Source organism: Cimex lectularius, unplaced genomic scaffold (assembly GCF_000648675.2).
Source record: "Cimex lectularius strain Harlan isolate CLEC.00 unplaced genomic scaffold, Clec_2.1 scaffold52, whole genome shotgun sequence".
Classification (NCBI taxonomy): Eukaryota; Metazoa; Arthropoda; class Insecta; order Hemiptera; family Cimicidae; genus Cimex; species Cimex lectularius.
The window spans coordinates 1,815,934-1,841,517 of record NW_019392742.1 but is presented as its reverse complement, the minus strand read 5'-3'; the positions used below and the strand labels follow the sequence as shown (position 1 = coordinate 1,841,517).

Here is a 25,584-nt window from a genome sequence, read left to right as displayed (position 1 = left end):
AGATTGTTCCGTGTCAGTTTTTAGCTCGAATTTCGTTTATAATATTCCCTCTCGTCACTCACGTTCGGCGGATTGCTTTCTTGGTTCTCACGCTTTTTTCATAGTCAATTTTAACTTTGGCTACACGTGAAATCTTTTTCCCCGGGATATCTGAAGGTTCGTCTTAGCGTTCGGCCTTTGATTAATCTCGTGTTATTAAGTTTAGGTGACTTTCACCGAATCGCGATGGGATGCTCCTTCCGGTGGCTTTCCCTCAATCACCCTTGGACCAATGCGCAACGACAATTAAATACAATAGAAAGCCGACGTCTAATAAACCCATGTTTGACGCAGGTCGAGAGTCGTCGACATGAAGATGACGTTCTGTAACGGTGTCGTCCTGAGCAGGAACCAGTGCCAGCGGAGCCTAGGCGACTGGCTTCACCCGATTCTAGAATTCTGTCAGTCACTGCACGCGATGGAGATTGACATTTCCTCGTTCGCCTGCCTATGCGCTTTGACACTAATCACAGGTAAGCCAACTTCGGACACTCATCCGCGTTAAAAATTTACCAACACGCAGAAGGGGGAGCGCCTTTCTGCCCTTGTTGGTTGCGATTACATCGGTTGATGTTAACAACCATTTTGCCATGAAAAAATGTACATGTCGGAAAAAATATACAAATTAACAGTATTATATTAAAACATTTTACTCTTAAGGGGTGAAGAATCTGTTCTGTTCATCCTCTTTTACTTTTTACTCGCTGGTTTTGCTAGTCAAATGCATCGTATTGGTTAGTCTGTGCGTCATTTCATACCAAAAGCATATACTAGGCCAGATATAACAGAGAAAATTAGTATAATCAGAGGCGTTTAAAAAAACAAACATCCGTCTCATCGCAAAATCCTTCGTCTATTCACCTTAATTTTGTGATTATTTTCTACACAAAAACTAAGGATGAAATCTGAACGTAATAACTTTTTTCAATTAATTAATCTTTATGTAAGGTATTAGTTGAGATAAAAAAAGTCAGTGTCACGGGCGGGATTCGAACCCACGATCTTCGGCTAAATACGCCGCTGCTCTACCACTTGAGCTATCGTGACCTCGATCCACTCGGACACTAACTTCCCATCTCAACCCCACCTTTTGAATTTNAGAGCAGCGGCGTATCTAGCCGAAGATCGTGGGTTCGAATCCCGCTCGTGCCATTGACTTTTTTATCTCAACTAAAAACCTTAATTAATTGTAATATATTAATTGATCAAGCGGACCACGAAATTAGAGAAATTAAGAAAAAGTTAACTTTTCCAATGAAATATGGACTGTATATTTATGATTATTTAGAGATCGTGAGATGAAATCTGGTGTGATGTAGGATTAGAAAAATATATTCTTTTTAGTTTCAATGTCTCTCAATCTTTACTGAGATCATATTCAGGATTCAAAGTGTGTTTTCTGTGTATATGTGACACTGTTGTGTGTCGTGTTGATATTTACAGTTATATAATTCGATCGTTTCTGACCATCCAGGTCAGCCTTTCCTCACTGTTTTAATAGGTCAAAGTAGGATAGGTACATCAAAAAGACCAAAAACGACTAAACTACCATTTTGCTATTATAATCCTCAGAGCAACTAAGAAAATTTAACATTCCCAATGAAATCTTATTTTTATGTTTAGTCATGTGACGTGGTCCTTTCTGACCACATTGGTCCTCCTATCCTTACTATTTTGATCCGGCAAGGCAGGCTATGCCGATCAAAATAGACAGAAACGACCAAACAAAATGGTTTTTTTATTGTTATCTTCATAACAAGTAAAACAATTTAACTTTTCCGATGAATTTTATAGTCTATGAGCTATGACCAAATATCATACAAACTAATAAAATTACCTAATGAAGTCTGATCTTGACATTTGCAGTCATATAATTAAATCGTTTGAGACCATTCTAGTCCTCCTAACTTCGCTGTTTTGGTGCGTCAAGACATCCGAAAACAACCAATTTTTAATTGGGAAATTTAAATTTTCAGTTACTCCGAAGATAATAATTTGAAAAATATTATTTTTTTAATTACAATTAATTAAGGTTTTTAGTTGAGATAAAAAAGTCAATGGCACGAGCGGGATTCGAACCCACGATCTTCGGCTAGATACGCCGCTGCTCTACATTTGAAAAATGGCAAAAAGGAGGGAAAATTCAAAAAAGGTGGGGTTGAGATGGGACGTTGGTGTCCGAGTGGATCGAGGTCACGATAGCTCAAGTGGTAGAGCAGCGGCGTGTCTAGCCGAAGATCGTGGGATCGAATCCCGCTCGTGCCATTGACTTTTTTATCTCAACTAAAAACTTTAATTAATTGTAATATATTAATTGGTCAAGCGGACCACGAAATTAGTGAATTTTTTTAAATATTAAATGGAGGGTTTTTAATTGCGTCTGTGTGCTTCAAAAATATTATTTCACGAGTACCTTGTTTTCCGTGGAGTTTGGTTGGTACTGGTCATCCTGGTCCACCTGTCCTCACTATTTTAGTCTGTCAGACGCATTGATGGGTTTTTATCTTCCCTCACCCTTCTTACATCTCTGACCAACCTCTAAAAATTGCAAAGCAAAAAAATATAGACAATAATTAATTCCATTGTGTCACGATAGCTCAAGTGGTTAGAGCAGCGGTGGCGTATGGCGAGCCGAAGGTTGTGGGTTCGAATCCCGCTCATGACACTGACTTTTTCATTTCAACCAAGACCTTACATAAAAATAAGTAAAATTAATTTTTCACTTAATGTTTAGTTAACGTAGATTTAATGTTTTTATTAATATCTTTAGAGAAACTATGAAAATCTAAGTTTTCAAATTGAATATACCCGCTGATCCTCTCCAACCTGGTCCGATTATTTTTGCTGGTTCGGTCTGTTCAGGCATTTCGCCATTTTCAGGTTTTGGTTTTTTTGTCTTACCTCACCCTAATCAGACTTAACAGAGCAATCTCCCTAAACCTGACAATCAAAACCAGCGATAATGGACAGACCTGGATGGTCAAAGGCGATCCAATTATAATTTCACCATATAGCAGATCGCCAAGATAAATTTCATAGTTCATATTTGATTTTATTATTTTAATTATACATTTTTTGTGTTAAATAGATCAACAATTGATTAAGATATGAGTAGAAGAAATCACTTTCTACACGATGACAAAATAACACAAAACTGAATATGGCGAAACGTCAGGTTTATCTCTGTAGACATCCACAAGCCGTCATTAAATCTATCTAATTTTTAAATTATGTTAATCTTGATATGTACATTTTGATGTTTTTCATCGCTGGAGGGGAAAAAAGTATGGCACAATATGACGATTGGTCATGGATCAACACGTTTCGGTTAAACAATCGTTCTTGTCAATCTGAATCTATAGCGTTTTCCGTCCAATTGGACAATTGAGCATGCGGCCAAATAAGGAAAGCTCCCAGGTACAAAATTATTCAAAATCCTCTCACGTCAACTGTGAATAATTGAACGACGGTTTCTGGTTTCGACTCGGATGACCAATTAACTGTCAATGTGAAACGAGTCGCGTGTGCCTGCCCACCCATCGCCCCTTCCAACATTAATCAATAAATAGTGGTTTTTGACTAATAATAATTATTGTATCTTACAACATCAATAAAACCCATTGAAAAGTTTTTAACTTGGAAAATTTGTGTCTAACAAATGAAAGTTGGCAGAAATGTCATGATTTGATGACCAATTCTAGTAGTAAACTCAGTTTAAAAAAGTTCTAGCAAACTGTTTTATTTATACGAGATATATTAATTTGTTTTATTTAATATTCAATAATTTGATTATTACAATAAAAAATTACGTCTTCTTGCAGAAAGAATAGATAATTAGGCCGCAAATCTTTGATCTTTTATCTAGTGGACGTTTTGCCATAAATAACATCGGATACGAAGGTTCTCTTAGAAAAGCGAATATCCCACTTTCTCTCCTTCACCCGGCTTAGTACTTAGAACAAAGTTGTTCCTGTCTTTCTGTGGGTTTGATCGGCCTGATCTCAAAATCAGAGCACCCAACCGATTTTTTTTTTGCACATTTGATAATCTGTACAAAACCTAGCGTAAACCAGCGGCCATATAATAATAATAATAATGTGGGAAGTTTAGGGGCAGCTGAGGTCATCGCCGACCCTCTGCGTGTTTTTAATCTCTTACTGGTCTTTCACGGGTATTTTTCAGCCTGCAATTTGAGCGTCTGACTCTCCTGCTTTTATATGAAAACTAAGATGATATCTTAAAATGCTAACCTCTCATTTTTACCTTAGGTTGTCAACTATAGAATAAAATATACAATACATATTTATACATCACCACAAACATAGAAGTCTAGGTCACATTCAATCCCCCAGAGTACTCGATATTCCTGGGAGCGGAGTTAAGCATCCTCTTCCTTTCACGCTAATAATTACATTCATCTCAATAAATTAACGGTACCCCATATAAACAGAGAAGTTACATATACTATACTTTGTATGTATATTAAAGAATAAAGACATACAGTAGTATTACATATACTACACCCAAGTACTATATTCCTCGGGACGGGTTTGAACCAACTCCATTCTTTCTAATAACTTCCTTTTACTCTCCAGACGTCACATACTCACCCAAGAATCCTCAATATTCCTGGCTGTGGGGTTAAGCATCCTCTTCCTTTCACGCTAATAATTACATTCATTACATTAAATTAACATAAACACAGGACCCTATATAAAAATACACATACACTACACCCAAGTACTATCCCTTGGGGCAGGGTTAGAACAACTCCATTTTCGCTAATAACTTACTTTTATTCTTCAGACGTCACACACTTACCCCAGACTACTCAATATTCCTGGATGTGCAGTTAAGCATCCTCTTCCTTTCACGCTAATAATTACATTCATTCCAATAAACTAGCATAAGCACAGACCCTATATAAACATAGAAGTCACATACACTACACCCAAGTACTACATTCCTCGGGGCGGGATTGAACTAACTCCATTTTCGCTAATAACTTACTTTTCTCCAGACGTCACATACTCACCCCCGAGTACTCAATATTCCTGGATGTGGTGTGAAACATCCTCTTCCTTTCACGCTAATAATTACATTCATTACATTAAATTAACATAAAAAACACAGGACCCTATAAAACATACACATACACTACACCCAAGTAGTGCCATCCCTTGGGGCAGGGTTGGAACAACTCCATTTTCGCTAATAACTTACTTTTACTCTTCAGACGTCACACACTTACCCCAGAGTACTCAATATGCCTGGGTGTAAAGTTAAGCACCCCCTTCCTTTCATATATTTAATCCAGAATATTCACATGCACAGAGGAAATATACAAACTAATCAATTTATTTGATAAATCAGGCATAAAAACTGGGCGAAAGGCTATCGTAAAATAGATTTGCATGTTATCCCCTCCTCTTTTTGAAAATGATTTTTGATGATGATTTTTTTTTGTTACTTACATGATGTATTGTTTGTTCCAGAACGGCACGGTCTGAGGGAGGCGCACAAGGTAGAACAGCTCCAAATGAAAATCATCGGATCCCTCCGAGATCACGTCACTTATAACGCCGAGGCTCAGAGGAAGTCGCACTACTTTTCAAGACTTCTCGGTAAACTTCCCGAACTCCGATCGCTGAGCGTCCAGGGGCTCCAGAGAATTTTTTATCTCAAGTTGGAGGATCTCGTCCCAGCGCCGCCCCTCATCGAGAACATGTTCATGGCAAGCCTTCCCTTTTAGACAAATGCAAAAGCAATTGAACGGACTCTAAATGAGATTTAAGAAATGGAGGGTTTTTAATTGCGTGTGTCTGTGCTTCAAAAATATTTGACTTTTGTGTACAGTTTTGCCAATTTATTTTTGTTTGTTTTTAATATAGATATGTTTTCCCCCTTATTTCTTCTGTATAGAATAGATTTTATTTTCAGAACTAATTAGAAATTTTGCTCTGTGTCATATTATTGCAAATTAATGTTTTAGGGGAGATTTTTCGACTTTGTGGCCTATTCGTATGGGATAAGGATTTTATTTTTGTTGTTCTTTTGTATTTTATTGTGTTGTTAAATAGTGTTGAAGTTACCACGCAAGAGGAAGTGTCTGTGATTGGATTGTTGGGAAAGCCCTCCCAAAAACCAGTGTTTTTTTTAATTATTTTATTTTTTGATTGTAGTCAAGTTCAGATCAAAACCTATCATCCTATTGTAATAATTTTGCGTACATCACCGCCTGTCCTAGTGCTCCCACATTCTTCAATCCCTTATATATCATAAAATAATTCCCATTGAAACAATTAGTATACAGGTTTTAAGTTACCATGAAGATGTTTAAAATATTTAAAAATTGTGCAAAGGGATTTTGAAATTGTCGTTTTGAGATGCCGGCGAGATATTATTAGAAGAGACTGAGAAATGTAAGAAAAACTATATCTTTTTCCTCTTTAAATTTCGAGCAAAGTAATGAAAGTTGAGATTGTGTAAGCAATTTTTTCAATACAATCATCTTTTTGTATATACCTGCTTACAGTTTGTATAATTATAAAATAAAAATAAGGAAAATCAAAATATTATGATTATATACCTTTGTATTCTGAGTATTTTTGATAGATAACATGAAAATCATATATTAATATGGAAAATATTGGCCTCAAAAAATGAAGCCGTCTGTAACAATAAATATATCATAGCAATTTACTGTCCAACAGAATAATACATATCCATCATAATAAAATATATAAAAATATAATACACGATTAATATATTTTCGAAGATGGAAAGGAACTTTGCATTGTTACTGCCTTATCTATTAATTCTGAATTCTGCCTTCTTAGGGATCGGTTGGTGAATTTAGAAAAAGACATTTTGTGGAAATATACTTTGATACATTTTCCTTTTGTCATTTTTCGAGAAACATAAGTGTGTAAGTAGTTCCTTTAAGTGCACAAAATTTGCTATATTTCTGTAAACCAAAAAAAAATTGTGGACCACATTTTGACAAAGTGATTTGTAAAAAATATAAGCAAAACAGTAGGAAAGTAAAACGTTTCTTTGTCAATCAGAAAATTGGGTTTGTTATTTTAAAAAAATAACTGTTACACTTGCCATTGGTAAAACGGATTTCCAAATTTTATATACTGTTAACAAGTCATGCTTAGTTATAATAGACATAGCCCACTGATGTAATTGCTAATAAAAAATCGAAGAAAAAAATTAAAATTAAATAGATGTATTTCTTTATGTGAAGCACCAGTATTTGAAGCACTTTGTTTCGTAATATTGTTCCCAATATCGATTTTCGTCATTATTTGTAAGTGGAAAATATACTCTTTTTTTTTCAAAAGTTCATTCAAGCCTTAACACTTGTTATCCTGGACAACCAAGCAACTGTCTCAACTGAAAAAATTCACATCATAATTGATAGATAAGGAAGATTTAAACAATCTGTTTAAATATTTCCATGAAACTGAAAAATGACAACTATGTAAAATAGTTTGTGAGCATTAATCTGAATGTATGAACACTAGACTGCCTTCCAAGGTAAGATCGTATCACTAGGACTGTGACTAGGAACGTTTTAACAACGTTAGGATTTTGACAAATCCGTCGTACCAAACCAGAATAGTCTTGAACGCAAAATTTAGGTAAGCTCCTATGACGCTTTCTTCTGGTACTCCTTTCATAACTTGAGCCCTTGATGTTGCATTTTGCTATTTGACAGAAAACTTTTTTTCTCTCGTGAAGGATATGTACTGAGTTCCAAGGAGTAATGTTTTAAGGTTAACTAATAAACCATCAAGCCAACCTTTTCGAAGTCCTATTCAGTGTCGAGAAAGAGGCCGAAGCGATTTTATTTTTTGAGATTTTCTCAAGGGTCGACGGATTAAATTTTAATCGTTTTCTATCATTTCATTCTGCATTTCACAGGCAATCAAACCACTTTCTTGTCGTCGAATATTCTCATATTTCGTCGTTGAACTCACTAATTTTGCTCTGAATCCAAACTGCGTAGCTGGATTTTTTATATGCGTAGTAAAAAGTATTTGACTTTTGAAATAGAAGAATGAATAATATGGCCAAAAAATGAGCCTCCGATCCATATGTTTGTACCAATTTAAACTGGTTTTATTGATAGTTTTAGACGCGCCTTTAGCATACATGAACAATCGCTGTTGTAAGACAGGTGATTAGAATTTACTTACGAACAGCCAAGTGCTTTATTGTCAAAAATGAGTAGAAATTTGATGGAGAGAATGGTAGACCAGGTTCCCTGTTCTAGCTTGTACTGTTCCCCTTTTAAACACAAACGGATCATGCTTTTTACCATAGCCATGGTCTTGTTGCCATGTCTCCAGCATTACATGTGGACGGCCCATGCCAAACCGTTGTCGTCGAACTCAAGGTAATATACGGTATGTTACACCTGTTAAGAGATTCATTCGAATGTTACAGGCAACTCAACGTTCTCCTTCTGAGTATGATACTGGTTTTGAACCTTTGGATTGCGTCCAGACTGCTAAAAACCTTCAGCCCTAAGCCCAAATTCAACGGGAACTGAAATAAAACTGTTATATGAGTGATTTTCATTTATTTTATGCGACTATACATACGTTTTTTGATCTCAAAATTATTTTACTCATTTTTGTCGGTGGGGTCTTTCTCAAGAATCTTGGTACTTATCTCCATACCGTAACCAATTCCTGTCTAAATTCTCGTCCTTGTCTCATCCTAAGATTGTTCTCTCATAGCCCATCAACCACTTTTCCTATTTCTAGAATTTATTTCAGGCAACCTCACATTGTCAGACCATAGGCCGTGTGGCTTGCAGTGTTAAATCTGTTCAACTGTTCATAATGTGGATTTTGATGAAGGTTATTATGACAAGAAACATAAAACATCTCTTCATGCCATTCAATAACAACCTTTTGTTGAAAAATCCTTTTAATCTCTACTGTTTATTTGTGAATTTAAATTCACAATTCCACAATGCTAGACTATCAAGACCATTCCTGTCTATTACCCACTTTAATGGCAAAATTTTAAACTAAATAAACAGTGAACGGGCAGAAGCAAACGAGGGTGCTGTTAATTCCACTCTCATCCCTATTTGGAGTTGAAGCACACCTCCTTTAGCACCTAACCTCTCATCTGTTGTCCTATCTCTCCTAATGAACTTCCTGGAAGATCTATCTTTCTTTAATGAACAGAATTCTTCTGGTATCTAGGTGTAAATAGCACAGGAATGCCTTTGCTAGGTATCATAGCCTTATCCTGCCTATTACAGGGCACTTGAGGGGATGGCAGTGGGAGCATCAGTGGCCGCAACAGTTACTTAAAAATGTATAACCATGTAGTTGAAATACCCTCTGTGGTGGCCACCTGCAGTTACCACAGTACACGCTAGGTGTCACCATCGGTGCTGGTAAGGTCTTGCCTTCCACTCTACAGCCAATCAGAGAAGAGCCATTTTGTACATATGAGCAGGGACCCTGTCCTACTGGCTTCAGGCTCGTCTCCCCGATGAGATCTCACCTTGAGTCTTGTCTACTCGACAAATTCTCGTCAATCACTAATAAAGCACCAACAACAACAAGAAGAGTACTCACAGCATTAGCCTCTAACTCGCCTTCTCACCACAGCCAACTGGGTTACTAGCCAACTACTTCCTTAGTCCTTTCAAACACACGGTCCCGGACCTCGGCCAATGGCTCTCTCGGACACAGAGCACTACCAACAGCACGCACGCACACGCATGCACATGCACACACACAGAGTCCTGCCCTCGATCCATCATCACAATACTCCAGAACAACACCGGCCCTTGTCAGGGCCACCAAAACACCCCCAGTCACTAAACCCTCCTTTAAAGGAAAAACTTTAGAATGCTTTAATTCTTGATTTTGCAGGTTGAAATGTGAAATATTTAGAATCAGCGAGGATAGGCAGACCAAAGTTGTAATGATAAAACAACAGAAAATCTGTTAAATACACACAAAAAGCATTAAATGTATTATAAATTTATTATACAAACACATTAACATAAAAATGGATTTATCTTAAGAACACTTTGCATTTCACATATGTAATTAAAAAAATAAAACTAGATTACATATCAATTTTAAAACCAGCTTTTAAAATCATTTCTTTCGTCAGTTCCCAAACTTTATTACCAAATTTTTGGTCAATTGCTGTTTTACTTGGTTCAGTCCTAAAACAGTTGTTGAAATAGAGTCCAGTCACTGAATTCAAATCTAAACTCGTTGCACAATAAACTGTAGTGCTAGATGCTTGTTGCTGAAACAAAAATTATAATTAATTATTGTTATGCTAATATTTTGTTTGACTCGAATGACCTGTTTGTTGAACAAAAATAGTGATACCTTCTTAAAAACTAATTTAAGAGCAAATATAATCACTTTTGTAAATATATAAAAATTACTCACCAAAGATTTTGTAAACGGCCTGACAATTGAGAAGAGGAAACGATATGGCCACCAGTACCTTGATAGTTCTGACGATACCATATTACCAGGGTGGAGTGAAAACACAGCTATGCCTTTATGTGCCCATTTTTCTGATAATTTACCAGCGAACACAACATTCAGGAGCTTGGAGTGGTTGTATGCCATCATACTCCAGTAATTATCCCTGCTCGGTGACAATGCTCCTTCGCTGATAGTCTCTGCGGTTAGACTTGAATATCTATAAAAAAAAAATCAAGTTTATTGTTATTTAACACTGGTCTTATTTGTACACCTGTGGGATTCAGATGAAACAAAGACTACGCGCGAAGGCACGCCCCTGGTCAGAGAATCCTCCAAGAGAAGTGTTAGGAATGCATGAGATAAATGGTTAACTTGGAACACAGTCTCGTAACCATTTTCTGTCTGACTGTATGGAATTCCAAAAATGCCTGCATTTAAAATGAGTATGTCCAATTTCCTGTAAAAGAAATTTATCTTAAACAAATAAAGATATGAAAATTAAACAATATATAAAAGTCAATTAATTAAGGTTTTAAGTTGAGATAAAAAAATCAGTGTCACGAGCGGGATTCGAACCCACGACCTTCGGCTTGATACGCTGCTACTCTACCACTTGAGCTTTCGTGACTTCGAAGTCATGACTAAATTCCAATCTCACCCCACCTTTTGAATTTTCCCTCCTTTTTCGATAGAAGTCATGATAGCTCAAGTGGTAGAGTAGCGGCGTATCAAGCCGAAGATCGTGGGTTCGAATCCTGCTCGTGACACTGACTTTTTTATCTCAACTTAAAACCTTAATTAATTCCTTAATTACTTGAATGTTATTAATTGGTCAAGTGGACCACGAAAAATAGTGAATATGTAAAAGGTTGTAGCAGAAACATAATAAATGACTAGGATTAGAAAAATAGTCTTATGTTTTGTCTAATTATTTATCTTGTATTGTCACTAATAATGCACTTTAAAAAATGAAAAAATAAATAAACAATAAATGAAAAAAATAAAAAATAAAATTCTGCTCTGTCTTCAGTTAATTAATTGCATTTTTAAAACGTACTTGCACTACTTATCTTACTGGACTATCACGAATTCATGATGTTGACCAACAAGCCATGTTTGTACAAAAGCAAGTAAAGCCAATTTTTAAAACAACTAATTAGCAACTGGCTATTTATTTAAAGAGTAGAGAGATTTTTCAGACTAAATTGTTACAAAGATAATAAATATTTTGATGCAACGTTTTCAAGTACGCTGACGCATGAGGATGATAATTAAACTATAAACAAGAAGATAAGGATATTTTAATGGAGATAATTAATTTTCATTTTCTTTTAAATGTTTTAAGGATGACTGAGGTGAAGCACTGTACAGTGAATGGGGTTGGTCAGGGGTATACGTGTAGAAGAATTTATTTTTTCTGACTGTTCTGATCTACCTATCTGCACTGTTTTGATCTTTCAAGATGGCAACCTAGCCTAAGGTATCAAGAAGACCCTGCAAAAAAAAAAAAAGCAATGACCGTTTTACTATGAAAATGGAGTCAATTGACCTGGACTAAGGAACTAGAAAAAGTACAAGCCAAAAATCTGCAGTGCTTGGGGAATACTAAACCACCACTTCATAGTAGCCTTCTCATCATCATCACCCTTTAACAAATTTTAGAAAGCAGTTTGCAAATTACTGACTTGCGTGATCTAGCACTAAGTAATTATAAACATTCAAACATATTATAAATAACATTGATTATAATATTCTGTTGGTCAATGAAAGTCAATTCAATGAAAAAGGTGAGGAACAAAAAGAAAAAAAATGGCTTTAGTTGACATAAAAATCAAAAAATTTATGTTTATATACTTTTGACCAAAAATCTAGCTCTGAAGAAGGCACAATAAAGTGCCAAAAGCTTGGCAAAAATTTAGAATAGAAAAATTTTTCATTGACCTTCATTGAATTGAGTTGGTCGATAAATCTACAAAACATTGATCATCTACAATAACTATTTATAAATTAAAATAATATAATTTTATAAATCAAACTGTCATGAAATACTTGGTGTCTTTCAACTTTAATAACTATTTAAATTCACTAATTTCGTGGTCCGCTTGACCAATTATATATTACAATTAATTGAGGTTTTTAGTTGAGATAGTTGAAAAATGGCAAAAAGGAGGGAAAATTCAAAAGGTGGGGTTGAGATGGGAAGTTAGTGTCCGAGTGGATCGAGGTCACGATAGCTCAAGTGGTAGAGCAGCGGCGTATCTAGTGAAGATTGTGGGTTCGAATCCCGCTCGTGCCATTGACTTTTTTATCTCAACTAAAAACCTTAATTAATCTTAATAACTATTTTGTGCTTAGTTTTGCTATGTCGGTTATTATTTCATAACAATTCAAATCATTTCAAACGTTCATTCTGCCGACAGCATATGCAACATGTAAGCAGGTGGTAAGTAAGATGGAAAATAGGCTAAGTCACATGACTTATCTAGGAAAAAATTCAATTTTGGAAAGTTGGCACATGAAAAAAAAAATATTTGAACTCCTTAAGATTTTAGTGTGTATGTTTGTTTTATAGTTGTAGAATTTTTAATAATAATAATAGCATACCCATATGTTTTTCTATATTCTTCAGCAAAGTTTTTAACTGATTGTAGCTGATCGAGACAGAGTTTCATGAAAGTGAGATTTGCATCATGTCTCTCAGCTTTTATTTTATCAATGGCTGTTTGAGCCTTGGCTTCATCTCTGCACGCCATTATGATATGGCATCCATGCAACGCCAGACTCCTAGCGGTCTCAAATCCGATGCCTTGAAATTCCCAACAAAGTAAATGCCACATATTTCCTAATCGGTAAAGCATCCCAATTGTAAATTACCCGTGTTGCTTCCAGTAATGACTGCTGTCTTTCCGCTTAGATCCTTCCCATGCAGGACCTGTAGAGCTGTGCTGGACGCATCAAACCTCTGCCTGAAATCAGATGGGTATTCCTTCTCTTCGATAGCAAACGCGAGCCTTGGATCCGTGTACGTCACTGTCTTGTTCGCATGGTCTGCAAACATCACTTTTCCATTCTCATCGATAATTCTCTCCCAACCAAATGGAAGTTCTGAAAATAAAAGGTTTGTGGCATTCAAACAATTCTGTCTGATCTAAAAATATATCTATTTAGCATTAAAAATAAAAAATATTTTCACTTCCTGTTTCTGAAACACATATATATATTAAATTATAAACTTTTATTTATTTAAAACTTTATTTTTAATAAAACGAACTTTTTAATTGCTAAGTAATCAATTAGGCAATTTAAGTAAATCAATTAAAACTCTTGACTCGATTAAATTCAATTAAGATTAGATTGACTGTTTGGTAATGAAAGAAGAGTATTTGCGTTCTGTTCTTCTCCACAATAAGAGGTAAATTATACATACAATAGCTTAAAATAAGCTGATTGACCAATTTTTGTGTGTATTTTTATTTATTATTTTTTTAATACAGAAATGAAGTTTTTATTGGCATTAGCTATTACCATACTACTGTCCCATGAGTACTCCAGCAAAGAAATTAACAACAATTTGTTTAAGAACGATGTCTCTATTAATCTGAACAAGCCAATCGATCTAATTTTACAATTTGTGCACGGTGCTTTCATACGGGATAGAGAAGTGACAATCCATCTGCCAGATCAAAACAAGAAAATCGGAAAACCACCGTACAATGGTACATTTCAGGCGACATCGGGGTATTTCACAAATCCAGCATCGCTGCATAGAACGGGCGACACTCTCATCGTCAAAAAAGGAAGCACGGTCGGCTTGAAGGTGGCGTTGGGACTTTCCGAGATGAAAGCCGGCTACAAAAACTACAAACTAGACATCCTTGGGATACATCAAGCCGGCCAGCTTGACATCTCAATCCAAAAAAATTCTTTAACTATGAGCATTGTGTTAACATATTTGCCAAAATGTGAAGTTAAACTTGAATATTTAAAATTCGATGAACTGAGCGGTATACAAGTCAATGCCACTAACCTTGGAGTGTTTAAGAACATGTTCGAACAACTATCCAAATGGTTTATTGCTCAATTTGAGAGTAATATTAAAACAATTATTAACAAAACATTAGACAAAAAAGTAAGAAAAGTTTTAAGTAAAAACGATTTATGTAAGTACTTCCCTAATTAAAACATCTTTTCAGTTTTGTTTAATTTTAAATTTCCTTTTATAACATTTACCTTTTTCTAGGCTCAAAATAAGAACAAAATATTAGCCAGATACTAGATTTTGTGTAATTAATAAGATTACTTGTTAAGGTATGTAAGGTGATAAACCTGTATTTTGGTCGACAATTACCTAAGCCTGCAATAAAACCTCTATTGAAAATGGCGAATCTTGCAGACCATACCAGCAAGAGTAGGCAGACGAGGATGAACAAAGACAACCAAACTGAATATGATTATATTCATTTAGGAAACATTGTCTTATTCACAACTACCTTCATTTTAACACCCAGGAAGACAGCTACTCCAGCAACTACTCCCTAACCAGTGGCAGAATATTGACCACATAGACACTTAATTAGATTAGATGGAAGAACTTTGTCAATGTACCATAGTACAGGCAAACATCCATTCTATATTATAATGAGTTCTGACATGGACATTCCACCCCATGCCACAACTATCTGACTTTGAAAAGGCCATTCATTAATGCATGGCACATGAAGATCCTTGATAGGTACTCCACGTCTTCTTTACACATGGTCCTAGTCATATGATTTTCAAACCAAACCGACGCTTCTGTGAAGAGAACAGCCCTGGACTGTTCACGTAAGCAAGATGCTGATTTGCAAATAATCTCCATTCTAGAACCTGATGCAGTATGTCTGGAGTTCATCTGATAACTGTTTTTGGGCTCAACCTTACATTAAGGACTGTTTGGAGTGGACTACCTAACAAGGAAGCCATTAAATGGCGGTTACATAGTGCTGTAAGAGCAATAAAACAATACTCTCTTTGATCTAGACTTCCGATGGCCCCAAACCCTGGAAACCATCGTGGATGGTAGAGTGTTACATCCATTGATGGCCAAAGCATCTAACCAGGTGATATCTTTTAAATTAAAAACCACGTTTTTAAGAAAAAATAAGAATAATTAAATTTTTAATAAAATTTGTTGTTTAATTGAAAACTATTTAACTCACTTGACAAGGTGGCTCTGGAAAAATTTATCTAAATTGAACTGATTGTCTATCTTTTTAATCGAAAGTATGTAAAAGGATTAGTAACACTTTACAAAAGGTAAACAACAAGTTATTGATATTGTGTTTATGTTTTAAGTCAACTATTAATTTTTTCATGAACCCTCATGGTGCCGGTGAAAAAAAGGCCATTTGTAAGTATTTCAGTACCAAACCGGAACCTTTACCTTACAATGATGTCAACACCTAAATTTTTGTGGTCACAGATGATCCAAACTATTAATCTTTATACTTAGTTATTGTGGGAAATAAACAAATAAATGTAAGTGTAGTTTGCATGAAATAAACAAATACTCCACTGCACTACTTGAGTGAACATTACATATATCTATCAATTAATTGATCTTATTTATGTAGGATTTGGTTGAAATGAAAAAGCTAGTGTCACAAGCGGGATTCGAACCCACGATCTTTTTCGACCAAAACCCTACATAAAAAAGATTGATTAATTGAAAGAAGTAATTTGGTCAATAGACCCCTAAATATAATGGGTTAGATACATCATCAAGAATATATTAAGCCATTTATGTTTAGTGGTCTTATTGGCCATGTTAATTATTTCAATTCTTATTCTTTATATGTAAGGTCTTGGTTGAGATGAAGTTAGTGTCACGATCGGGATTCAAACACACGACGTTCGGCTTGATACGCCATTGCTCTAACTACTTGAGCTATCATGACTCATGATACTAACTTTTTCATCTCAACCAAAATCTAAAATAAAAAGAATAGTTAATTGAAATATATATAAGTGTATTACGATGTGAATGTGCTTGGGTTTAAAAATGCCTGCGACAGAAGCTGAAATGACTGTGTAACCCCTGATCTTACAGTGTACAGTACAAGACCTAGATATAACGTTGGACTGCCAACAAATCCAGTGGAGGTGACCCATTCTCTTTACCTCCAGATACGTTTTTCTTTTTCCCAGTCCTAGGATGGTTCCATTGCGTCCCCTTGGTCGTATGGCTGTAGAATTTCAATTCTTGATGACCAATATGTGCGACAAAGGGGCAGGAAATAAGGAATTCTCTTACTTGACATAATAGACAGAACCGTCCGCAGTTGCCCTTTCTTCCCAGCCTGGAGGCAGCTCATCCTCGCTGTCGGAATCTCCAAAATAAGATGCCATTCTTTATTTAATAACGGCTCTAAAGCCGGGGAAAAGGGTTTTTCTAAAAACTAAAAAATAGTTGAGCCACCAAATAAACACTGCACCTGTCATTAACTGATAAGAGCTTATCATGATAGTCTCAATCAATGACGTAATTTATATGAAATCCCGCCAATATTTGAATTCCGTGCTTTCATCAGTTTTTATTTATTTGTTAGAATAAATGGATTATAACAATATAATAAACGGATAATCGTTTCCATCGGCCCTGCATTTGAGCACGACATACTTACAAATGCTTTTTTTCATACATAATTGATATATACACTGATGGACAAAATTAACGCACCACCCTTAAATTTTAATGTATTTAGGTTTATTCATATTTTGCATACCAAAAATAGGTTTGGTAGTAAAAATAAGATATTTAAAAAGAAAATGTTTATTACCTAATTTCCCAAAATCAATTATTGAGGAAAGATCAAAAAATTCAAAAACAAACATGTAAATTTCGAAAAATTTGTCCCCTTAATACCGAGTATTTCCACCACTGGCACGAATCACGTCCGTTAAAGTTTAAACGTCTTTGTATTCCTCGTAAAATATTTCTGATAAAATCCTGAGGAATTCTTTCCCATTTATCAAAAACAGTCGTTTCCAACTCTAATATGGTGTTAGGACCTCGGTTTTGACGTCGTACTCGCATCCAAAATGTGTTCGATTAGGTTTCAAATCTGGGCTTCGAGCTGGAAACAACAAGCACTCATTTCCAACCTCATTCAAGTAGTCATCGTCAGTACATGCTCTATGGGGCCGGGCATTAGCCTGCATTATCGAGAAACTCTCACTGTTGTGGGGGGGCAAATGGCTCTACATGCCCTTCGATTGTGTCTTGCAAGTACCTATGTGAAGTTAGAGATCTTCCTTGCACAACAACCAATTCGGTACGAGCGTCAAAGGAAATGCCACCCCAGAACAACAATGACAACGTGGAATGCCACCTGAGGTATCATACAGCATGAGGCGTACCTTTCTCTTGAGCGTCTCCATATGAACTTACCCTAATGATTTGAGGCCAATTCTCACCTCATCTGTAAAGTGAACCCCAATCTTCCAATGTCCAATTCACATGTTCCCGTGCAAAATGAAGCTTGGCCATTTTCTGAGCTGTGGTAAGAAGTGGTTCACAAATGAAGTGCAGGGCCTTGAGGTTATTTTTATTCTTACAGTCTTGGAGGAAATTGAAATATTTTGGACTTGTCATCAGATTTCTTATCTCATTTCCCGTAATGCTGCGGTTTCATAGAGCCTGATGATAGATGTATATACTGTTCTCATCCATAGACCTAGGTCGATCCTTCTAGTATGAAGCCCTGTTTCTCTGAAGAGCTGAAGAATCCTTCCTATTGCAGTTGTTTACACTCAGTCTTCTGACAGTTTTCATCCAGCAATTCACGCTGGCAATAAAATTGCCTTCCTCTGAATCACACTCTCATACTCAAATGCTTGACTGGAGCCATTGCAAAAGGTACAATACCCATAATACATATACAATATACATTAATATTAGTATACAGTAGTTTTTGATTGCTATTACAGTAGATTGGAGCAGTGGTTATCCTCGCTAGGGTAAAAGTGAGTTGAGAAGATTGAGATGTAACCAGGTGCAATCAGTGCAAGTTATGAAAAATAATTTAAGAAAAAAATAGCTTTTCGTTTCTCGGTCACTTGAATTTTTCCAATGGATGATGCAGCTACTATCATCATACAGTTAAGGGAAGACGATGTTTCAGAAGCATCTTGATTTCTCTACTTACTATGTCAAATTAATGAAACAAGGTAATTGATTGATTATTATTTTATTTCTGTTTAATGCCAAATAAAAAACATGTTGAAATTGTCTTTTGTTTTGAACAACACATTAAATGCAGTAGTGAGAGTGATTAATAGAATAAACTGTTTACTTTATTTTACATTTTTCCCAATAACTATTTTAAAATTATACAAATATATATGTTACATGGTTATTATTTTATAGATATATATTTTTAAATATCAAGATGTGTATTTTTGCGTAACCTGCTAAATTGTTAGTACATAACTGTCCCGATAGATATCTCTCATACTAGCATGATTGGTATTCTTCCCAAAATTATCAACAAAAATTATTTCCTTTAATAAATTATCTTCATTCTTGTCTTCTGTAGTATTTTATTTTAAAGGCAAATTATATATTTGCATTTATATAGCATTTGAAAAAACAATACAAAAATTACTATTGTTATGTTACTACGTTATTGACGATAGTACTAGGACTTTTTTTTAGGCTGCATATGTGCAATGTGCATTGTCATATTACTGTCCAAATTATGACAAACAATCATACTTCCCATTTTCAAATTTCAAAACATCTACCAATTACAATTTATAATGAAAATTTTAACTTTCCGTTAGCAGGAAAAATATTAAGAAACAGATTATGAAATAATAGTCTATATAATACACTCAAAGACACACACCAAAAAAATGTATTTATTTATTTTCCATAATAATTAGGTGTAGAGATTATTAGTCGACTTAACATGTAAACACAACATTGATTTTTTTTGGTAAAATGATAAATTTGGCTTTTAAAAAAATCTTAAAAGCATGCTTATGTCGAGATCTCTCCCGGGCAGATGCTTTGACCAACAACAGACACATTCATTACTTAGCTTAACCCAGTAGTGCCCAGATTAATTTTTTTTTGTAAATTGAAAAAATTTGATTCTAAAATATTTAATTGGCGTGCTTATGATTTATTGTAAAAATAAAATAAAAAATATATAGTTGTCAGTAACCGTGTTATGATACGTGTCCCAGTGGACACACTAGGCACTTGCGGGAGGTATTCTGGATATTGGTGAAAATATGCAAATACATATTATTGATGAAAGTTTTTTTAAATTTATTGAGTTAAAAATGTCTAACTATATTAATGTAATATGTAATTAAAATAAGATTTTTTACGTCCTAATGAAAACAGGAACACAAAATCACGTTTAGCTGAAAGAATAAATAAGAAAAAAAACCAGATTAAAATATAAACAAATGAAATTTTAAAAAATTGCACACCAAAATTCAATATTTTATATTACAAATAATATTATACTATTTGACAAACAGTCCAAACTTTTGTTTACGTCATTGTGTGATAATCCTCAAATCGAGTAACGCAAAGCCCAACATTGTACTTTCCACATTGAGTTGTAACCGCAGATGTCTCATTTTCGGATTTACATTTTGTCCGAACGCATCTCCCTTTTTTTATTATTTTCAATTTTTGAATCAGATGATTCCTTTGGTCTAATCGTATTTCTACTAAGCCAGCTGAGGGCTTTACAGGAGAGCCTTAGGTCCTTATATTTCGTCAAATAAGTTATAATCAACTCTCTCCTGAAATCGAGCCGAATCGTGGTTCCAGTAAGCCTTTTGATTTGCCAAACATTATGCATATAGTGACACAGGCATCCAACATCCACGAAAAAAGTCCCCAATATCATTTACGATTTTTGATCGAAACTCTGTTTAGGTTGATAGTTTGTCCCATCCTATCAACTCCTCCTATCTTTTCGTTATATTTTTAGGGATAACAGACGGACATTGAACTTGAACTACTTTTTTTTTTTTACTAGTTGTGACGATCGTTTCACATTCGTTACAGGACGCACCCCAAATGTGCAAATGAGACAATTGAATTATCTTTCCATCGAACAACAGAAACACCATTTTCTACACGAATCGCATATTCGTAGGAGCAATTTTTTTTTTTCTTATCATAGTCTTTTTTTCAGTAAATGGATTTCGATTTGGGATTCGATCTTCACGTCTAGTCCCTGTTCCTCCATAGCCATTATCTAAAAGAAAAGATAGTAAATTCAAACCTGAGAAAAGAGTATGAAAGGAAAAATGAAAAGGTAATTTTTGAATTTTATGGTCGAATTCATCTATCATCTCGACATATTAGGTCCAAGTAAGGATTGCAAGTGTCTAAAATAACTTATAACAATTATAAATACGCTAGGATGTGAAATATTTCATAAAAACCTATTATAAAACTCGATACGTGAAGATCCAACTGCTTTAGTGCTTAGCGTGCTGGAACAGCTGCTCTGGTGATCACACTAACTTTTAAGGTTTGTGAATATAGTTATTGTATAAATTAAAACAAGTAGAAGGGACCTTCTTTAGATATTATAAAAAGGGATTAAAAAAAAAGAAAAAAACATAATTAAAAAATATCTACTTTGTATCGATATCCATTGTGAAAGATGAGGTCTTTTCAGTTTGGAAAGGAAAGGTATTAGGCACTAAGCAAATAAAAGAAGGGGGAAAACGTATTGGAATGTGTAGAGACATAAGTTCCAAGGACGCTAGTTTGGCCGACCACCCCACTCGACTTCTTTTGGAAATGGACTGTAAACAAATCTAAACAGCGTCCTTAAGGATACGTCGGGCTTTACTGGGTTAAGATCTGGGTGTGCCGCGCACTACCATCCACGATGGTCTACAGCTTTTTTGGACCAACGGAAGACTCCTCAATAAATTAGTGAACAACAAATCAAGTGGCGAAGCTCAGTGTCATATCTGTCAATCTCATACAGCAAGTTGCCACTGTCTTTCTCTATTTTAAGACGTGGAGGAAAATTTGGGAAGAGATCGGTGGAAAGTTGTGTGATTGGAGTGGGATTGGTGGTAAGCGTGGAATTTTTTCGTAGATGTTATTGGTAGAATTTTTTTTTAAATAAAAGGAACATTTGTGTCGTTTTGGATGGTACAGCTCGAAGCATCCTCATTTGTCTATCCTTCCTGTTCTTGGTCTGCTGCGCGTTTCTTAGTCCTGATAAAGGTGCGTCAGTAAAATCATCATGGAAAGGTAAAGGTACTGGGTTCAAATCCAGTGGTTTTGAATTCGAATTCGGCTTAATACATGGGCTTTTTTTCTGCCCCTGAGAAACACTCTATAAATGATCGACTTCGCAAAACGTACTAACTAGAGTTTTTTTACCCTGCTACTTCAAGATGAAATGCCAGTTCTGGTACTCAGGGTAGGCCCAAGGAGCCTTCAATCTAAAATCAACGCGGGCTGTGTTTACACATGAATAGCTGACAATGGAAAGAAACCCAAAAAGTCAGAAAAACCAAAGAAGATAGCAGAGGATAGGCGCTCTTCCTTTGCTTCTATCATGGCTTATCATTGCAGTTGTGCTAGGTCAGTCGTGAAATCGAACAAAATACAGCTTCATCTCCCTGCAGTAGAAGAAATATCAACAGACTGCATGTTGACGTTTTTTAGATTTGAATCATCTGTTCGATCAAATCTCGACGTTTTAATCTGCCACACTCAAAAATGACATAACCACAATTTCTTTATCCCGCTAGCTCAAGAAGAATCCCACGATGTTACTCCTAGTGTGGCATTTTCAAACACACATATGTTTTTCTGTTCGTTTTTGACGAAAGAAGATAGAGGCAGAAGAATAAGCCTATCCGCTTCTAGCTTCCATCGTTGATTTTGTCTCTTTGGCGTTTATTGAACTGTTTTACTACTGATCAACTAGTGACGGTAGCGATATGCTTTTCTGACAGCGAGGATTGGCAGTTCATCGGAACGGCATAATTACAGTTTCTCATCTCGCAGATATGAAAAAGAAAAAGGTTAAATTAAAAAAAGTAATTAAAATGTAAATGTTCGTCCGATTTCTATATTGGATAAATTTCTAATCCATAGGAGGTTTTTCCGAGATCTGTTAAGTTTCGTGCAGTTGTCACATTCTATAAGAACAAAATGAAAATTGTTCAAATGGGCAATCTTTAGTAAAAAGGACTCATAATTCATCCATCTAGAACCCGTTTTTGCCCTTCGCCAGACATCACTTCGAGGAAGCGGAGGTAAAAACTCAGGGTGACTGCGAACGAATATGATAAAATAGAGGGTCCTAAGCGAACTGCGGGGGCATAGCGAGGCACGCATGGCCGCCTTGATTAAGACATTATACGTGGCAGGGGCGGCGAGCCACTAAATCAAGTCTGGGTAATTAACGGGGGCTCTACGTCATCCTCCACCGGAACCACCACCGCCCCTGCTCGACCCCCGCCCCCAATTATCGTTTATTAATTAAGTGATGCATCTTGGCCTCGTCCTTATGGAATTGCCGCCGTGGACCAAAATTTCAACTAATTTTCGTTCTGATGTCACAAATGTGTGGTGTTGTCACGCTTACTTATAGTTAAGTGGTATCTTTGTTTCCACTTTTTGAACGGGTTTTGTTATAAAGTGCATTTCTTGGCTTGTGGTATCCAAAATAACTTTCATTTTCGACTATATATTTGGAAACGGAATAGGTCATCAACATACTTACCGTAATAGACAATACCTCAGAAAACCTACTTATAGAATTCAACGCAATTCTCTAAAACAGAAAAAAAATAGCACAAACTTCTTAGGTTTAATACTCACTGGAAAAACAAACTGGACTTCCAAAACTCAATGCAATCAACAACATCCTGAATCCACAATCTACCCACCGCAAAATTGCAGCACTACGGTACATGATCCACAGTCTGAAAAAATGACATTTAACACTAAAAACATTAACAAAGATCTTCACACAATAATAAAAATAACATAAAACGACGATACAGAAAAATCACTATCCACAAATTATTAAATACATCGTAAAAACGAAACACCAAACATCTAAAAGTGGTCAATGTCACGTACACAAGAGAAGAAACTAACAATTTTATTCACCAAACTCGAAGTTCTAAGGACCAACAATAACACAAATAAACTAACAAAAACAAACTACTCACAACGGACCCACTAGACAATAACGTTGTTTATAGCAACATATGTTAATGCAGATGCATACGTTGAACAAATTGGAACGGCATATCAAACCCTACATGATGATGAGACAGACAGTCCCTCACTGAAGATGGCGCAAAGCCGAAACTCGTGTGAGCAACTTCAAAAATCCTTAAGTGTAAGGTCATTTTGTTTACTTCTGATGCATTCCTATTGGTATGGGATCTCCAGGACACGGAGGAGTAGAGGGGAACTAAGAAGCAGATTCTGTTTGCAAGGAAAGAAGCTGCTACACTGCTATAGCTGCTACTATATTCCCTTTGTGGTATTGAGGTCCATACTATCCAGGAGAAGGGGGCCGAGTGTTCCAGATGCGACTCGTATTTGCCACATTAGCTGTACTGGGTTTGAATCCTAGCAGAGCTCATGGTTTTAACTGCTAATGATATGAAAAATGTACTTTAAAGTGATTTAAACCCCTGGTCCGCGGCACTCAAAGGGCAATTGGACGTTAAGCCTTCCTGTATGACATGTGGAAGGAGGAAGAGACTCGGTATCCTAACAAATTTCCTAACGGGGTACTGCGGACTGAATTGGCATTTGAGGAAGATTGGTAACAACACAGTCCGTCTGCAAAAAGCAAAAGCAAAAGAGACCACCCAATTATGTACCAACAGACTGAGGTGGTACATTTATACCCAGGAGAAATTGTATGGGGATGTACAACGTAACCCTAAAAGAAACACAACTCGTAAAACCGAATTTAATATTCAAATTTCTTGAATTGGGATTTACCGGTATGCTGTAGGTTCAGGTTTGGATATGCAATAGTTCTCAGTGCACGCAGTATGCCAAAAAACCTTATTTTTATGTAAAAACATACATCCACATATAAAGAACATGCCTGTCGGTCATTATATGATATTTTCCAGGACCGCAGGGGTAGAAGGAAACGAAGAGGACGCCCTTGCAAGGAAAAGGGATGCTGTGTTGGGAAGTACTGCACCCTTCAGTGGTGGAATTCACTCACTGACATACACAATTCAAAAACCTCCTGACGGATATGGAAGCAAACAAAAGAAAGATTCCATGGCAACGGAAGGGGTTCCAATACTAACAGGATTTCCTACTGCATACTGAATGGGCACTCGAGGAAGGAAGGTGCAGATTCTGCGAACTAGTAGAAGCGAACTCAACGCACCTATTAACAGGCTGTGGTACTACACTTTTTTTTAAAGAAATATCACTAACATTGGGCCTAATAATCAAATTCCTAGAATTGGGAGTCACGAGTGTGCTATAGGTGTACATTATAATGCAATACCTCTCAAAGGGGCAGCATGCCACATTACTCCGAAATTTTACATCTATATTTAATTTCTTATTTTATATGGGATTTCCCGGGCTCTCAGGAGTAAAGGGGAACGAATGGACACTTTTGCAAAGAAAGGGGCTTCTATAACTGTTATGTCCTGAATCCTTTTGCGGTAATGGGATCCAAAGAACCAACGAGCATCTTAGGAAAGAAGACATGGTGAAGGTACCTACTAATAGATTGTGGTGTACAACAAACCACTGAAACCGGGCTTACTAATCAGGTTCCTTGATGTAGTATGACTCCCGGTGTGCTATGAGTACAGAACGGGTGATACTCTACTAAACACCCCGAATGTTACATCATCAACATAACTTGTGATGCATGCTTTTTTTTGGCTTCATCATACCTATTGTATGTACCAACCTTTTTGGCTGAATCCGTACCATTATAGTGCACTAGAAAGGAAAAAAATCGCCAGCTTGAAACGTACATTTATATTCAAAGTCATTCAATATAAC

The 25,584-nt window shown here is 35.9% G+C and overlaps 3 protein-coding genes across 5 annotated transcripts in view; 2 read left to right on the top strand and 1 right to left on the bottom strand.

Moving 5' to 3' along the window:
* Nucleotides 1-8,625, top strand: part of LOC106666815 (probable nuclear hormone receptor HR38) — a 76,257-nt gene extending 67,632 nt beyond the window's left edge. For both annotated transcript variants that reach the window (XM_014394281.2, XM_014394279.2), the window contains exons 7-9: nucleotides 334-512; nucleotides 5,535-8,446; nucleotides 8,497-8,625. In XM_014394281.2, the coding sequence (XP_014249767.1) occupies nucleotides 334-512; nucleotides 5,535-5,791 (436 nt within the window). In that variant the 3' untranslated portion in view covers nucleotides 5,792-8,446; nucleotides 8,497-8,625. The remainder of the gene's footprint in view (nucleotides 1-333; nucleotides 513-5,534; nucleotides 8,447-8,496) is intronic.
* A 1,419-nt stretch (nucleotides 8,626-10,044) lies between these two features.
* Nucleotides 10,045-17,031, bottom strand: LOC106666808 (WW domain-containing oxidoreductase). 2 transcript variants are annotated; one of them, XM_014394270.2, is made up of 7 exons: nucleotides 16,822-17,031; nucleotides 16,689-16,753; nucleotides 13,404-13,634; nucleotides 13,134-13,335; nucleotides 10,801-10,986; nucleotides 10,488-10,746; nucleotides 10,045-10,338 (listed from the first exon to the last, which is right to left on the bottom strand). In XM_014394270.2, the coding sequence occupies exons 1-7, from the start codon at nucleotides 16,914-16,916 to the stop codon at nucleotides 10,150-10,152; spliced, it is 1,227 nt and encodes a 408-aa protein (XP_014249756.1). In that variant the 5' UTR covers nucleotides 16,917-17,031; the 3' UTR covers nucleotides 10,045-10,149. The 2 variants fall into 2 exon arrangements, with proteins under 2 accessions (XP_014249756.1, XP_014249757.1); XM_014394271.2 differs by lacking the exon at nucleotides 16,689-16,753 and having other exon boundaries at nucleotides 16,822-17,018.
* Nucleotides 13,839-14,732, top strand: LOC106666809. Its single transcript, XM_014394273.2, has 2 exons — nucleotides 13,839-13,941; nucleotides 14,024-14,732. The coding sequence occupies exon 2, from the start codon at nucleotides 14,026-14,028 to the stop codon at nucleotides 14,707-14,709; it is 684 nt and encodes a 227-aa protein (XP_014249759.1). The 5' UTR covers nucleotides 13,839-13,941; nucleotides 14,024-14,025; the 3' UTR covers nucleotides 14,710-14,732.
* Nucleotides 17,032-25,584: the final 8,553 nt, after the last annotated feature.